General features: G+C 52.2%; 1 protein-coding gene across 1 annotated transcript in view; it reads left to right on the top strand.

The window, feature by feature from the left end:
* The window catches only part of GTF2IRD1 (GTF2I repeat domain containing 1), a 47,853-nt gene that overhangs the window by 14,869 nt on the left and 16,390 nt on the right, over positions 1 to 16,594 (top strand). Inside the window, exons 9-19 of the mRNA XM_035900611.1 lie at positions 957 to 982; positions 3,524 to 3,644; positions 7,985 to 8,022; positions 9,049 to 9,129; positions 10,831 to 10,920; positions 11,476 to 11,535; positions 11,877 to 11,942; positions 13,153 to 13,336; positions 14,524 to 14,582; positions 14,767 to 14,832; positions 15,671 to 15,754. Coding sequence (XP_035756504.1) covers positions 957 to 982; positions 3,524 to 3,644; positions 7,985 to 8,022; positions 9,049 to 9,129; positions 10,831 to 10,920; positions 11,476 to 11,535; positions 11,877 to 11,942; positions 13,153 to 13,336; positions 14,524 to 14,582; positions 14,767 to 14,832; positions 15,671 to 15,754 — 875 coding nt within the window. The remainder of the gene's footprint in view (positions 1 to 956; positions 983 to 3,523; positions 3,645 to 7,984; positions 8,023 to 9,048; positions 9,130 to 10,830; positions 10,921 to 11,475; positions 11,536 to 11,876; positions 11,943 to 13,152; positions 13,337 to 14,523; positions 14,583 to 14,766; positions 14,833 to 15,670; positions 15,755 to 16,594) is intronic.

The following is a 16,594-nucleotide window of genomic DNA, read 5'->3' as shown; positions in this document are numbered from 1 at the left end:
TGCTGCACAGGGATTCCCTTCCACCTTGTTTTGTGGTGATCACTTACAGATGTCCTGTATATATGATGATGAGGATGTATCGCCTACAGGCAGGGCATTATGTCTTGGTGTCTGTGTTTGCACTGGAGGAGAAGTGGACGCTTTCCCCGTTATCTCTGCTCCATGCAACCCCTCTTTGCTTCTCCATCAGGAAAATCTGCTTTATAATATATTTATTTATTCAGTCCCTGCCTTTGCAGCACTTGTGTTGTTCCCCCTGCTAGAGGTGTGAATCTGTGGCACAGAAAATGGCCAGCTAATGCTCCCAAGGGGGCTAAAATCACTGACATCAAGAGGACTTGGGCATCCTAAAAGGAATTAGCTTTCCAGATGTCAACTGGTGGAGGACCCGCTTTGTCCCACACTGCTTGGGCTGCGCTGGGCTGGATCGGGCCCCAGGACATGCACCTGGACATGCTTTGCTCCCATGAGTACCTTTGCATACAAGTCTTGGGTGGCTCCAATATACAATGTTTGGGAGAAAGGTGACATCCCAAAGGGTATGCGTGCCAAAGCGGGAGAGTGTAAATACTGCAGCTCTGTGCTGGTGGCATCTGGCCGAGGGTCTACGTCGTGAAGTGGAGGTCCAGCAGCAGCTACTTCAGTCCCATCATCTCATTTCGTAAAGCCAGCCTGTAGCAGCCTCATTTAATAAGTTAATTAAATGAAGAGAATGACTTATAAGCAGATTTAAAGGTGCTTTAGTTAAAAAGCATATGCTGTAAGATTGCTTGGTTGCACAACAGGCTAAAAGGCTTTTTTTTTTTTTTTTTAGCTGAAAAATTCATTCCCTTTTTTTAGGGAATGAATATAATTACTGTTTTGACTTGGCTTAATGCTGTTCATTAATAAAACCTAAAATTCAGTCATTCGAAGAACCTCTTTCTAATCCCTTTTTTTCTTTCCTTTCCTCCTAGGATGTTTGATGAGAGAATTTTTACAGGTATGTTCTCCACCTCCTTTGATTTAGTGCCCACAAAACTGAGAGATTATCCAGAGAGGCAGAGTTGAAATAACGTCACCTGGAAGCAGGAAAAGTGCAGGATGCTTGCAGTGATGCTCAGGGAGAAGCAGCCTTGTCTGTGCAAGGCGTTGCTGAGATTGCCTTTGCCTGGGATCGCTGCAAGCACCATGTGCCCCTTAAATGGTGTTTGGAAGGTTTAAGTGAGAAATCCCCAGTGTATGAGGCTGGGCTGGCTCCCTGCGCCAGGCTGAGCTGCAGCTACAGGCAGCACGTGGCATGTTGCTGTGCTTTTGGGAGGAAGAATTCACTGCTGGTGTCCTCACCAGTAAATTATTCACTGGTTTTGGCTGGGAAGTGCTAGCATCATCCAGCTGCTGACTGTTTTTAAAAGAAAAACAACAAAAATCCATTTTTTCAGTGACAAAACCCTGAGAGGGGGTGTCTTCGGCTTTCTTTGCCTCGTGTTTTTACTCCTTTTGGTTTGAGCTGGAGAAGCCAGGCTAAGCTTCTTGGCAAATAAAAGGAGACAGGTACTGGTGCGGTCCAACCCGATCCTTGCTCCAGCAGCTGCCCCCGTCCCACCGCCGTGACACGCGCCCGAAATATGGCACTGCACCCAAATTTATCACCGCCCAGCCCCGCTCCTGGATTGCCTGGGCTTGGCTCACAAGTAAAGACGTGTTTTGGGGTGGTTGGTTTTTTTTTCCCCGAGCTGCCAACCCCACATGCTGGTGGCTTTCCCGACACCACCTTCTCCTCTGACATCTCCACTGGCCAAATTAACCCTTGTGGCCCACAACAGGCCCAGCTTTAAGGGTGCTCCCTGGGGACAGTGATGCCGGGGCCACCCAAAGGGGACTTCCAGCAGAGTCTGGAGGGGGTCCCACCTCCACGGTGGGACTTTCTTTGTCTCCAGCCCCATTAGTGACTTTTTTTTTTCTCAAGAAAAAGATCTTTTTTTTAAGCTCTAACCCACCCCCAAGGGATGGAGCACTGAACCGTGTTTTGGGATGCTTGGATTTTCCTTGCAAATCCATCACGGTTGCGCCATATCTGGGGGAGGCATCGTGTCTGTCTGTACATGAGCTCAAGAGCTGCTGATGGAAAGCGCCGTGCTACGAGCTCGGGGGTTACATGGCAAGGAGGTAGAAGTGGAAATTAGGAGATGAGGAAGCAAACCCAGCAGGACTGGGGTGGATGACTGTTCCCCCTCCCCTGCCTGGTCCCTGCAGGGCTACCAGAAGCAAAACATGTTAAACCTGGCTTTTTGTGATTCGCAGCAGCACATCTGAGTGTGCAAAAAAAAAAAAAAAAAAAAGCATCTGCTGAGTCAGGAGGTGCCATTTTTGCAAAGACACTATTTTCCAAGCGGAGCTGTATTTTAAATTGCCGAGTGCAAAGTATCCCAAAGCTTCCCCGTACAGTTTTGCTCACCCTTTAATTAAAATACCCACCACTGCTAGGAAACCTATTTTTGCTACTCCCCTGGGTAGGAGCTTCAGGCAGGCTTCGCTGCTGCAAGAACAGGATTTGGTCCATAGAAAGCACAAATTAAAAGGAGCCTTTTGGACTGTTGGTACATAAATAGTGGCATAAAGGCTCTGTATTGCTGCTGGTCCCATTGCCAGAGCCCTGCCCTTCCTTGCAGGCTGGAGCTGAAAGGAAAAAGGCTCCATGTTCCCACGGACGGGATGTGTTTTGGAAGGGTGGGGATGTCACGATGGTGCTTTGCGACCAGTGAAGAGCCTTTGGCAGCAGCTATTTAGCAAGACACCTACTTGGTTTCTGCAGCCTTGCAGCGTAATTTCATTCCCTTCTTCCCCCAGCACTGATCCTTCAGCTCTTTGCTCACCTTCCCTGCCCGATTTTCATTTCCTACCCTGCCTTCAGATCACTCTTTTCATCTCCAAGGTCATTGCTGAGGAACAGGGAAGGGAGAGAGGAGGTTTTTCATGGTGACAGGAGGCTTTTGTCCCCCTCCACGTTGCTGCAGCAGAGATTTCTCCTGTTGCATGCAGCGCTCGGAGCTGCAGGACAGGGCTCCTCATGGCACTGCTCCTCTGGGCTTTGCCGAGCTCCTGTCCGGTGCAGCACATCCCCTCCCTTGGGACAGGAATTGTCTTGTTTTGGGGCTTGCTCCTGTAGCTGGCTCCTCGCTCCTGGTCCATGGCCCTGGCCATACCTGCATTCCCTGAGCCTGGTCCCCACCTCTCCACACCCTGCCTGGCAGCCAGCTCTTTCCAGAGATGCTCCATCCCTAGCAGGGCTTCCCAGAGCACACTTAGTTATGCACAGGTTTAAGCAAGTGTCTTGCTATTATTTTAACATGTAAATCCAATTAAATCTGCACCCTTCTCTTTGCAAGCAGGTGACTTGAAAATCTGTCCCCCACCCTGACCTCAGCTCTGGGACTAGGGGGGGAGGAATGGAGGTGGAAAAGCTGCATCATTATTGGCCTCTCTGGTTGCTAATTCTGGTTTTGCTTTTTCTTCCAAAACTGCCCTGTGCACCCGGCACCAGGAAGCAAATTTACCAAAGATCCAACCAAGCTGGAGCCCTCCAGCCCCCCCGGGGAGATCTCCCCCGAGCCGCACCGCGGGGCTGTGCTGGACCTGGCAGGGACCTCTCAGGCCAACAGCAGGTAAATGGCACTCCTGGCCCCTGGCCCCTGCAAAGCGACATCCCTCCGAGAGTTATTTTGGGGGCGTTAATGTGCACAGAAGGTTGTTGCTGTGCTGCCGGCTGGGAAGGACGGGCACGGGAGGGTGCGACGTGCAGTTCAGTCAGCTGCAGCACTGGGGAGATGTTGTAGGTAACGTGGTGGGAAGGCAAGTGGCTGTAAGGGCATTGCTGTCCTGCCTCCCTAAAAACCCTCTGCGATGGTACAGCTAGCTGGCGCAGGAAGAGCACACCCATCCTTTTGAGAGCCAAAAATAGCAAAGTTTGGAATCAATGATTTTGTACAAAACTGATGAAATTGGTGCCATGCCCGGCAGGCTGGCATTATCTGCAGGAGCGATCTCTGGTGTTAAAGCATGGCCTAAGGATTCACCCTCAGCCAGCACCATAACACAACATCCTGCTACTTATGCGTTACTTGTTTATAAAGCTCACAGGGAGACTAATATGAATTAACGGATATTTTAATAAAGTTGGGGTTATAGAGTTTAGCAGGGCAGGAGGATTTTTACGAGAGTACCTGTTTCTGGTACAAACATGCCATGAGCTAGATGGGTCTGTAATGTGCTGGCACAGAGCCTGTGTAGCGTATAGCCTTGCTTTCCAACCCATGCTGGGAGATCCAGAAGGTATTTTTCTCTGTGTAGCCTCAGTTGCCTGCATTTTTGCTTCAGCTGGGCAGAAGTAAGGTAGTATTTAGCCCTGATATTTACTGTTAAAATCACTTTAAATAAGAGAAGTGGGGCAGCAGTTCATAGCAGTGTAACATGCTTGCAGGTAAGGCTGTGCCGCAGGGAAAGGAACTTTTTCCCAGCCTTGCCGCTGCTCGGCTGGCTTGGTCACGGATGGGTTTGCAAAGCAGCGAAGTGAGCTTTGCTGGGATGTCTGTCCGCACACCAGTGAGCTCCTCAGCCTCTCCAACTCAGTCTCGCCGCCCAGCGCTGACACCTCCACCAGCCGGGGCTGCAGACCATGCTATGGGGTCAGTAACTGCTGCAGGCTGGGATGGGGAGATGGGGTGACTTGTCCCCATCTCCTCCATAGCATGTGTTGGGTTGCCCTCCCTCCTTGGCTCTTTGTTTACATGATTGTCAGGTTGGAGTCTCCTGGTTCTCCCCAGTGCTGTTTCAGGTTTATCCCCTTGGATGTGGCTGCCATGTGCCTCTACAGCCGTGCTCACCTTGGGTGCGGGAGCCTGCCATGCTGACAGCATTCGAGCAGGCAGCGAGCGAGCCCAGCAGTGCACCAAGCACTGGAATCTCTCAGCTTTGGAGGGCAGACACCTCTCGAGCTGCCCTGTCCACGGGGCTGGCCTTTGTCATCCAGCCCTCTAGGTACCTCCAGCTTCAAAGGAGGGTGTGGGGGTGGTTTTACCCCACATGGTTGGGATGGCTCTTGCACAACCTTGCTGCCCTACTGCTGCAGGACACCACCGTGTCCCCTCCCAGGCTTCATTTTGCTAAATGGAACAAGCCAAATTCTTCTCATTCTCTCTTCCACCAGGGATGGGGTGCCAGGAGCACCCATGGATGCCAGTCGTGCTCCATGATATGCCACGGTGACATTTCCCGCACTTTGCAGAGGCTGGCCCCACTTGTACCGTTGGCTGGGAGCACAGTACAAGCCAGGCCACACTGGATCTCTGATGCAAGGCAGGGTCAACCATGGGCATGGGAAGGGGGTTAAGATGAGCAGGTGGTTGGGTTGGCTTGCCTGGACCAGGTCTCTGTGGGTGATGTTGGTTTGCTCTGTGTGTTGATATTGTACATGGGTTGAAATGGTTGGTGCTCAGCGTGCAGGTGTCACCCCCAAAGGACAGCAACCCTAAATGCTGTGCTGGTGAAGCAGGGACGTGGTGGCACAGCCGCTCACCCACTGCTGGAGGGTGGGTGGCGGTGGCTGCTTTTGGGCGTCTGTGCCAGAGCGGGGCTGGCTGAGTCACTCCATCACCTTTCAGCAGCAGCGAGCTCAGTGCGCCGGGTGAGTCAGTCCTTTCCAACCATTTAAAACAGGTTGGAGGAATCACGCCCCACAAGTGCCTGTTTCTCCTCCCGATGATGAAGGGACTCTGAATGAGAGCCTTGGCCTGAGATGTCTGCGGTGGGAACTTGTCTGGGCTGGGTCCAGGCCTTGAGGTGCTTCACTGGTGTTACAGGGAATTAAACTTGAATCTCCAGGATCCCCAGCTAGGGCTTAGCCACAAAACCATTTCTCAGTCAGCTCTCGATTGCTCTCTGCACCTTGCTGAATCTCTCCGTGTCTGGAGGCGTTTAGACTTGGGGAGCGGCAGAACATCCATTGCGTGCTGGATGCCAAGGGAAACGGTGATGTTTCAAATACCACTGGCCTCTGAGCCTGCTGCGGGGCTGATACCTGGCCTGAGGCTTTCCGTTTTCCTGTTCATTTGTTAACATTTGCAATTAGGACACTTTTAATTTTTGCCGCAGAAGATCCCACTGTGCCGTTAAATTGGTGTGACTGGAAACAAGGAGGTAGAAGAACGGGATATTAGTGATGCTGAGCTAGTTTCTGCAAAGCAATAGATTCTGGTTCTGCAAACCAGCCACCGCGTGTCTGCGGGAGTGTGCCGGCGGGGCGGGAGCTGAGGTTTGCCGCTGCAGAGCTCTGAGGGCAGCCAGAGGCTCATGGCTCCATACGGCCCTCGATGATGCTGCACCCATCTCCGTCTCACCTGCTGTGCTCTAGCTGTGGGCCAGGTAGGGGTTGCACGGTGCAGTAAAACAACTTTAGAAGACCCTGTGGGGGGGAAATAGTTTTTTAGGGGTGGTATGTACACAGCCAGATTCAGATCACCCTCCCCGTGGTGGTGCTGTGATGTGGACAATGCTGGGCTGGGCCAACCACCTTCCACTGGTGTGAACCTGGCACAACCTGAAGATCATCCTTGGGGTCCCTTTCAAATTTATCCTAACTGTATGCCTTGTTCCTAATTTAGGCTGTGTCCATGCGTCTTGAATCAGGCCACAGACCCTGAGGTTCATGTGCTCCTCTGATTACAAAGGGAGCCGTGCACTGTGGTGGTGGTGCACACCTTGCTTTACCTGCTGCAGGGGTGAACTTAAATGTCTCAAAATCTCCCAGTGTGCTGATAACACCTCTCTGTAGGAAAGAAAACCCCATGGATATTCAAATCCCACTTTATTCTTCCTGCAAATGAGGAACCTCTGTTCCCTGGTAGGAGCAGAGCATTTCCACTGGGTCAGAGTCCAGTTCCAGGGAAAGGGCAGTGCCAGATGCTCCAGGGCAAAGGGCCAGATACCATGGGGGGGTAACACAAATTTCCCCTTCCCAAATTTCCCTAGAGAAAGGTTGACTTTGACCTGAGGTGGGATGGTTGAAAACCCTTCCCAAGGCTCCTAGGTAATACATGCAGTACTTTCTAGACCAGAGATCCTTTTTACCCATAGCACATTTAGGAAGAACATTTCAAGAGCACTCCTGACTTCCTTCGCATTGCCTGTAGTTTGTTCTGCTGATGCTGCTGAGTGGATTTAGGTGAGCAAGAAGTGCTTTTGAACATCCCTCCGCGCCAACAGGGATTTGGTGCTGGCTCAGAAGGGTTTTCCTTCCTCCTGAAGGACCAACGTTCTGGAGGAGTGTGTTTTCCAGTGCCATTCCTTAGATCATTTACTGCCAAAGTGCCGTGGTTGTTGTTGTTTAAGAAAGAGAGAGACAGAAAGCAAATGCATCCTGAGAATGCAAAGTAATCTCATTTGGATGCCGAACACCTTGTGTAAATTCCTGAGCATGTGAAGTTAACTGTAGACACAAGTTTGGGATAGTGCCCAGTTTTCAGGGGAAAAAAGGTTTGGGCAGAATAAATATTTACCGAATCAATTGACTTTTTTCCTTTCTCCCTATTTGCATTACGTCCATGAGTAACTGCACTGTAATGATGCTTTATGCACTGCTCTCTGCCGCAAAGGGATGGAGTCGACCAGGTTTCAGGCTTAAAGCCCCTCTTGCTTTCAGGAGCTCTGCTGTGGTTACATCCCTCAGTGTCTAGCGGTGGGGCTGATACCAGGGGATAGTTTGGGAGCAGGGCTTGGTTGCAGAGAAATCCGCAGACCATGGCTTTCCCTTGTAGCCACAGATACTGTGCTGCTGCTGGGACCATGGGTGCAGCATCCCTGGGGACCCCTCCACAGCCCTTGCCTGGCATCGCAGGGGGCTGCAGGGTTTCTCCCTCCTGTCAGGATCAGTCCTACGCACACCACTGGGTTTTAAGCTTTCCCTTTCATTGCTCCGTGACCACCTCTCTTGTCTGCCTTTCCCTTCCAGGTCCGAGAAGTGTAGTGTTTCTGAAAGCTGTGAACCAGGTGAGGAATAACTCATTTTCTCTTGAAAAATGGTGAGGGGGATGGACACTAGAGAAACCTGCCTGCACAGTACCTTGGATGTGTGGCACCAGTTACCTGGTTGCCCCACGGGGCAGTTCTTTTAGGATTTTATCCCTGTTTGATAGATGCAGAGATGGAGGGTCTTACCCTGTGACCCTCCAGTTGGGTCCCAAACATGCATAAATTGAAATAACAAGACCGAAGCACATGCTTAAATGTGATGCTAAGGGAAGTCTTCAGTCTTGGAGTTCCCTTCCCCCTAAAAGGCATCATGATCAAGTCACCAAGAAATCAGTGGTGTTGGTGCTCTGAGCACCACAAATGCAAAGGAAACACTTTTGCCCGGGTTTCCCATTGAATCACCACGGAATAGGTGAAGCCACGCTGAGCCCCACTGTCCTGCCTGCCCCTGCTGCAAGCTGTGACTCAGCCCCTGGGACTGTGAATCAGTCCCACCCTAACTGAGGAAATTTATCTGGAGGTAAGAGGCAGCTGGGCTGAGCCCCACGGGCATCGCCCAGGGCAGCCCCTGCAGGATGGCCAACCTGGCACAGGCTCCCTGCCTGGCAGGGGTTCAAACCACGCTGAATTTTGCCAGGGTTCAGCTGGTCATGCCCTGGTATGATGTGGCTGCGATCGGCGCTCCCAGAGCATGGGTCTGCAGAGGGGCTTGTCCCAAATATGAGTTTAGGAGCATTAAAAATGCCAGGCGTGCCAGTGGACACGGCTCCTGCATCCTCACCAATGCTTGTTGGTGAACCAGTTCATTTTCTGTGGAGAAAGCCAGGAAACGAGCATGTAATGAGGGCCAGTGGCTGGTTCAAGGGCACCAGCAGCGCCTGCCAGCCAAGCTGTTGGCAAAGGCCATGCCCGCAGGGCATCCTTTGGGTACCTCCAAGGCATGGGCTTGATGCTGCTGGACCACTTGGCCAAAGAGCATTGGTGGGCAAACACGGTATTGCTGATTCCTGTTGGCTATTGCTTTTCGTTGCCTTTCCCCGGTAGGTACCTCAGGAGAGCTGGGTGGGATCAGGCAGATCAAAATCGAGCCAGACGAGCTGGACATCATCCAGATCACCGTGCCAGGTAGGCACTGGGGTAGCCGCTGCGTGCAGCGGCCTCTGTGCAGGTAGGGCGGCCGCGTGGCATCTTGGTGTGTTGCTTTGAGAAGAGGCATTTGTGGGGTATCTCCCAGCACAGAGGGTCCCCTGTGCCCCTGCACTGGTCTTTCTTCACTGAAGGTCGTTTTTAAGGGTCGTATCGGGAATCAGTGGGTTTTCTCGGGGTAGTGCAGGGTGTTTTAGGGCTTGCTCTTGTTTCTCTCTCTCCTTCATCGCTTTTCTATGTTGCCGTTCCCCTGGAGAAAGTGAGCCTGTTTTGCTGCTTTCCTTCACGTGTGGGCTTGGAGGATCCCAGGTATCAAGCGCGGGATGCTTTAGATGAGGTCCTTAATTTAGAAAAACAGCCTGGTTATAAAGAGTTCGTAAGAACAGGTTTAATATTAAGCACGTGCTGAAAACGCGTTGGAGTCAGTGGCACTGATGCATTTTCCCACGTTTCTGCCCAGAAAAGTCAGTGACAGCGGGTGGTGATGGAGATGAGCAGTTGGGTGCTTGAGGGGCAGCTGGGGGAGTCGTTTTCCAGTTAACTGACCTAGACAGCGCAGCAAATGGTGGGATGATCCTCTGGGTTTAATGAGTGGATAGTTAGCGCTTTGCATTTTCAGTGTGCTTTACCAACATTAATTAATAATCTCACCAGAATGAGGGCAGCAACAGGACTCCCACGGTGCCCAAGGGCACACGATGCTGGGGACAGCAGCGATGCCCAGCCCCACCACGCCATGCAGTCTCTGTTGCACCCTGTGGTCCCGTTATTACAGTGATATCTGGGAAGTCGCTTCAGGATTATCACAGAGTGGACTTAACGTACAGTTAATATAGGGGAAGCAGAAGGAACAAGGTGTAGTGGTAGATCAAACATTTTAATTTTCAACTTGGCAGCTAATGGAAGGGAAGAAAGCTAATAGGTGGCGAGCTGGCGGTGCGTGTGAGGAGGAGGAGGTGTTAATTGCTTCTCCGGTGCCAGGTAGATCACGCTTCAAGTCCAGAGTCCACCTTTTCTTGCCTTATTTGAAGATTGAGTTCAATCAGAGGGAGTATAGCCGAGGGCAGGGAGGAGGATTAACAGAAAAGAGGTGCTCACCTACAGGGAGAAATTGATGAAATTTGGATTATTTATCCTGAGAGGTGATGATTAAGAAGTGACCTGACTGAAGTATTTGAACTAGCTGAGGGTTTATTTAAAGCTAAATTTGGATAGCTCTTTGGGGGTGTTGGAGAGCCAGCGTTAGGGGAGACAGGTTTAAATGAATAGGGCATACAGATTACGTAAGGGAAACCCAAGGTGTGATTTCGTGGAGGAAGGCAGCGTTAGTGGAATGGTTTTCCCACAGTGGAGTAGCTAAGTCAAACAGCATTAACTTTTTAAACCAAAATTGAGTGTCTAGATGGAATTAAGCCAAGTAAATAATTTTGAACTATTTTTGCTCTTCACCTTCCATGGAGGTTAGGAAGAACCTTTTGCTCTTTTTCCCTTGGGCTGAGAGGTCGGGTGTGTTTCAGGGATGAGCTCCGGGTGGTCCTGGGGAGGAAGAAGGCAGATGCACCCTGGGAACAGCTCCTGGTGCTCAGCCCTTGCTGATGGGCCAGGACCCTCTGAACCCCATTTTGGGGATGGTGCCCCCCAGCATGGAAACAAAAGCTGCCCGTGGGGTTTTGTCCACAGACCGATCACCCGGTTCAGATGAGATGCATGACCCGGTGCCCACGCACATGGCCTCGGAGGAGTCGAACTACATCCTAGAAACGGTAGCAGGTACCAGAAATGAAGGATCCAGGAGACTGTGGGGGGGCACGGGCATTTTTGTGTGTGTCAGAAATGAGTAAACACCATTTATGAGCCAAGGTGATGGAGTGGGGACCCGCTTTGAGAGTTGTGGCTTCAGTCAGGCCAGCTGGGAGCTCTGATAGACAAACTGGTGGCTTTTCTGGCACCACTGCTCCTTCCTGGTCTCCGTCCAGCCCCAGCTCACTGCAAACCCCAGCTCCTCTGCCTGGCTCACGACTGGGATTTACCCTGGGGGATTTGTGCTGGTGCTGCGGCTGCCATCACTCATGCCGAGTGCTGGGTCTCCTTTCTCCCAGAAAGCCCACACCAAAGGGCGGGCAGACCTCTTGGATGTAGGCGATGGGTTTATTCTGCTTAGGCAGCTCCTGGCATGATGCTCCAAGCCTGCGCTGGGGATGCGTGCTCAGAGCTGAGTGAGCGGAGGGGCGGTTGGGTGACTGCAGGGGACCCAGAGACCTCCTGCTCATATCTGGTCTCGTTTTGCTGGCACCGTCCACCACTAACCCTCCTCTTCCTCAGCAGGGACAGAGAAGGGGTCCAGTGAGGAGCCGCGACACGAGGAGAAGCAGATTGAGGGATCAGGTGAGTGTGCGATGAACCCCTGATCATTGCAAGTTTTTGGAAGGGTGAATGAACACAGATGTACTTTGGGTTGAGTTTCCTGGGCTTCCTACCTTATCAGTAGGGCATTCAGCCTCCAAAAAGCTCAGCATGGAAGGGCGCTGCCGTGTTCTCGGGCTCTGTCCTCCCCCTCTTGCCTGGATTTACTTTTTTCCCTATCCTTTTCCTCCTTGCTGCTAGCACAGCTCTGTGGCAGGTGCCTTGCTGCCCTTCGTCGCTCCAGGATGAGCTTGGAGGCAGCTACTGGAGAGCTTTTCTCTCTTTTTCTTTTTTTTTTTTTTTCTTTATTTTATTTTTTGCAGATGGTATAGGGGACGTTTTAAGTCATTTGAGGAAACAAGTTGAAATTTTGTTCAACACAAGATACGGTAAGATGGTCATTAACACATGTACATCATGCCGAGTGCTGGCCTCTGCCGTGGGGAGCTCCTAATTGCTCAGAAATGTCACCTACCATTTCCAAACCAGCGGCTGAATAAAGGTGCAATCTAATTTGTTCATTTGCTGTCTGCTGGGCTTACAAATGCGTCTGAAATCTCCCTGGGCCTTGTTATTGCAGCTCTTCCCCGTGGTTTCCTCGATGCCTTTTTGCTGGCTGCAGCCCAGGAATTGCTGCCATGACCTTCAGCCTTCCTCCTGCGGAGGGAAGGGCCAAAGCGTTTCCCCCCATCACTTGTTTGAAATACCAGAGAGGGTTTTCCACCTGAGGTGGTCATGATGTGGCCCAGGAAGGTCGGTGGGACCCTGGCGCCAGGGGCTGGCACTTGGCATGCTCTGCTCATCCCTTTTCAGAAAGGTTATTTAATCCAGAAAAAATACAAGTGAGGTCAGATGTGCATTTTTAGAGTTGGCAGAATGTTTTTGCACTGGCAGGACCAGGAGACATGGCTCTGCCCAGTGGTCCCCAAAAGCCGGGGTCAGGGCTGAGCTGCGGCCCCAGGGCTGCCAGAGCCCATCGTGACCGGGGAAAGGGAGAGGGGCTGGGATGCTTTTGGGCAGGGTTAGGTGCTGGGATGCAGCTGGAACATCCAGTGGAGCGATGGCCCTGGATGTGCCCCATGCTTTAGTAACCGACTGGGAGTCCTTGCTCGCACTTATTGTCCTGGTTTTTCACCTCTGGCCAAACAGCACTGCTTGGTGCTAGCTGTTTGCTTGCTTATTGGCAATATTTAGCGGAGCAAAGGGAGCCCTCACCATGCTGGGTTGCACAGGCTGGCAGGGCACCCCCAGGCGTTCCCTGTCCCCTCCTCATCTGGCAGGCGGACATCCATGGAGATCGGGACGTGGGGTCCCATTGCCTTGTGGAGAGATGCTTACAACCTTGATAGGAAGCCCCTTCCATGTGTGCCACTGAAAGGCAGGCTGTGTTAACACAGAAAATGCAAAAGCCAGCTCCCAGCGTCTGCCTGGCTCTATCCCTCGGGTTGTATCTGCCAGCATCAGGGGCATCCCCACCAGGCACAGAGTGACAACAAACTCTCCAAAAACCTCTCCAGCCCCCCACTGACATATCGTGTCGCTGCTGCTTTGACCTGACGTGGAGGTCCAGCAAACTAATGAGATTTGGTCCTCACGCAGCGAAAGCCATAGGAATATCGGAGCCGGTCAAAGTTCCCTACTCCAAGTTCCTGATGTATCCTGAGGACCTGTTCGTTGTGGGCTTGCCGGAGGGCATCCTGCTGCGGCGCCCCAACTGTTTCGGGATTGCGAAGCTGAAGAAGATCCTGCAAGCGAGCAACAACATCCAGTTTGTCATTAAAAGGTAAGGCAGGTGGAGTGACCGACCTTGGGGAGGAGGTTGCTGCTCGGAGCTCCTGCTGTTGTGCAGTGTCCTGGGGAACCGCCATCACTTGGTCACCTTCAAAAATTTGCTTGATTAGAAGCAACCAAGGGTTGTTCCTTGTTGGAGCCATCCCTGAAAGGCAGTGGTGGTGTTGTCATCTCTCCCTTGATGTCTTTTTGGGTTTTAAGCTGCTTTTGCAAAGGTTTGGTCACAGCAGCAGGGAGCACCCAAGGGTAGGTGAGAGGAGCCAGAGCCTTTAACCTTCAGGGTGCTCAGGTGTGGGGCAAGGAATGGGGCTGGGAGCCCTGGAGGGTTTTCTTATGGGAAGGGGCTCTGGCTGAAGTCCAAATGTGCACATCTGTGCCTCAGTGGGATGCTGCGGGCATCAGGGAAGATGCTGTCATTGCACTGGGGAGCAGGGGATGCCACAGGAGCTAGGGGGCTATGAGAAGCCACGACCAATGTAACACAACAGCATTGCCCTGAAAGAGAGAATGGATCCAGCAGATTGAATTAAAAATGTCTTTAGGTATTTTGGGGGGGGTTTCTCACCCAAATGCTGACTCAGCCTCCCTTACAGAGGAGAGAGCTGATGCAACCAACGTGGCAGGTGGCTGAAACGGAAAATAAATGTTGCGAGCACAGAGATTTTGTGGCATCAGACCAGCAGCTCCCAGGCCAGCCTGACCGCATCTTGGGGGTTCTCCTGTCCCCATCCCAGACCCCTTTCTCTGTAGTGCAGCTTCAGTGTAGCTCGTAACAAGCCCTGCTGTCATCTCACTGTGTGGTTTTAGCATGAGATACCCAAGTGACAATTTTGGGGGCCAATTGTATATTGAAAGGAGCCGTGCACGGCTTCTCCCATCCCCAAGAAACATGCAGGACCATGTCTCCTGAAAGTCTGTAACCACTGATTTAAACTGCTCAGCCATCACCAGCTTAATCTCATCCTGAGGAGCATCACATCGGCTCACTGGAGAGTCTGTCAGCATGAAAATCACTTGCAGTGTTCCCCTGCTGCATTGCAGGAGCTTTAAAATTGCTTTAGCCAGACACGGTTAGTGGTTTGTGATGGTAGAAGGGTTGTCCTGGGGGATGCTGGAGCAGCGGGGTGTCGCTGGCTGGGGAGCTCACTCGCGTGCCCTCTGCTTCTCACTGTTTTCCAGACCAGAGCTGCTGGCGGAAGGTGTAAAGGAGCCGGCGTCGGACAGCCCGGCAGCCAAAGGTAGGCTGCGAGACGCCCGGCAGCCGGGCCATTAAGGACTAGGTAGGAGAGGAGTGAGAGCGTTTTCCTACAGCGCATCTCTTGCCTTCCCTCCCCACCTTGTTTTTTTGGCTGGAAATCCCCTCCTGTGCGTTGCCCTCGGCGGCACCACGAATCCTAATTCCTCTTATGTCCCCTGTCTCAGCCGCCAGCGAGAGGGACTCGAGCGAGGCGCTGCTGGAGGACACGGTGAAGAGACAGGGCTTTCAAGGTGAGGGCCTGGAGGCATCTGGGGGGGTCGAGGCAGAGCCCCTGGCCCCTTGTGGGGCTGCATAGAGCAAACAGATGTGGGAAAGGAGCAGCTGTGGGGCGTCAGTGCTCGGGAGGTTGGCAGTGGAGCAAGGCAAGATGGGAGGGAGGAGAGGAGGAGATGGGGTGAGAGGATGGGAAGGACAGACAACCAGAAAGCAAGAGGTGCAGCCAGGGCAGGCAGTCCCATAGGTCTAAGGAAGAGGCTTGAAGCGCTCTGGATGATGCCCTAATTAACTGGCTTTGCTTATCTCGCCGTCTGACCTTGCGGGATGCATAATTAAGTCTTCCAAGCCTTGGAGTTTGTATTTTCTGGGGCATTTTCCACCCAGGTGCTGTCTGTATAAACACTGCTCCCATCCGGCACGCACCGGCACAGCCACTCCATCAGGGAAAGGCTCAGTGGTGGGAGGCCCATGGGCTGGCAGGGCAAGTGCTGTCCTGCTTGAGCATCCCTTCCTCCGGCCATAGGGGCCTGCGAGGGTTTGCAGGGAGGGACAGAGGCTGTTCACAGGCTTTGGCTTTTCAGAGAGGCTTTGGAGTGTGTTTTATTTTAATGCCAGTAATTATTGCAACTGAATCTTCGATTTCATGCAGCTTTTATTCTTAGCAAACAGGCAGGGGGAAAAAAAACGTATTTCTGTTTAGATTATTTTTAAGGACTTTGAATGGCCCACTCCAGAGATTAGCTAATTGCAAGATAAGGACTTTCCTATAATTAGAAAATGGCATTACTTAAAAGTCACAGAGTGCCTTTTAATTTACCAGCAGAAGTCCATAATTGTTTCTTTATTTTACAGAAAATTATGATGCCAGGCTTTCCAGAATAGACATCGCTAACACGCTGCGGGAGCAAGTCCAGGACCTGTTCAATAAGAAATACGGTGAGAAACCAGGGTGGGAGTTGGTTTTTTTCCCTCCTAATTTTTTGCTCCCTATCCCTCCCCTTACCTCCTGATTCCTCCTTGCCAGGTGCTTTCTCCCACCTCCCCCTTGAGCAGCTGGCACCCTGGGGGGCTGGGGAGGGAGCGGTGGGTCTGGGAATTGGTCCTCTGCTGCAGGCGCTTGCTGCCTCGGCAGCTCCCATGCAGCACAGGGAGCCTGTGATGGGGAGCATGCCGCAGCCCTTCCTGCTGCCTGCCCTTCCCGGCCATGTTTTTGTGGGGTTCTTTTTTCTCTTAACCCTGCCTTCGTGAAGAACAACAATGGTAAATTCATTAGCGGCAAACTGCAGAGCTGTGGGAGCACTGGGGGTGGTGGGAGGTTGGGAAGGGAATAAGGAGGGGCCGTTGTGAGCACTCATGGCAGCGTTGGGGGATGAGTCGATGCCACTTCTCCTGTCCCCAGGGCGCCTACCCAGGCTCTGCGGGGCATTCCCATGGCCTGCCTGCCCCAGCATCTGTCTTCTATCAAGCAAGGTGGGGAAATGCTGTTATCCCCATTTTCTAGGCAGCGGTAAGACTTGTGCAGGTTCCCAGGTACCCGCAAGAGCAATTATTTGCAAGGAAGTGCGTAGCCTCAGTCCTGCAGCCAGACCTCAGAGAGGGAACATGCCCATGGAGTTATCTCCAAATAATGTCCTGAAGCAAAGAGCAGCGGCTTTCCATCCCTCCCACTGTGCTGCATGGGCATCATCGTATGGGATGGTGCCTCTCCTCGGCCCCACCAGCTCTGCTGCATGGTGGCGGCTGCCTTGGGCCCCCTCCTCTCCCATCACGGAGGCA

The sequence above is a fragment of the Egretta garzetta genome, unplaced genomic scaffold, assembly GCF_000687185.1.
Source record: "Egretta garzetta isolate BGI_Z169 unplaced genomic scaffold, ASM68718v1 scaffold108, whole genome shotgun sequence".
Taxonomy (NCBI): domain Eukaryota; kingdom Metazoa; phylum Chordata; class Aves; order Pelecaniformes; family Ardeidae; genus Egretta; species Egretta garzetta.
This window is presented reverse-complemented; position numbering and strand designations above follow the sequence as displayed.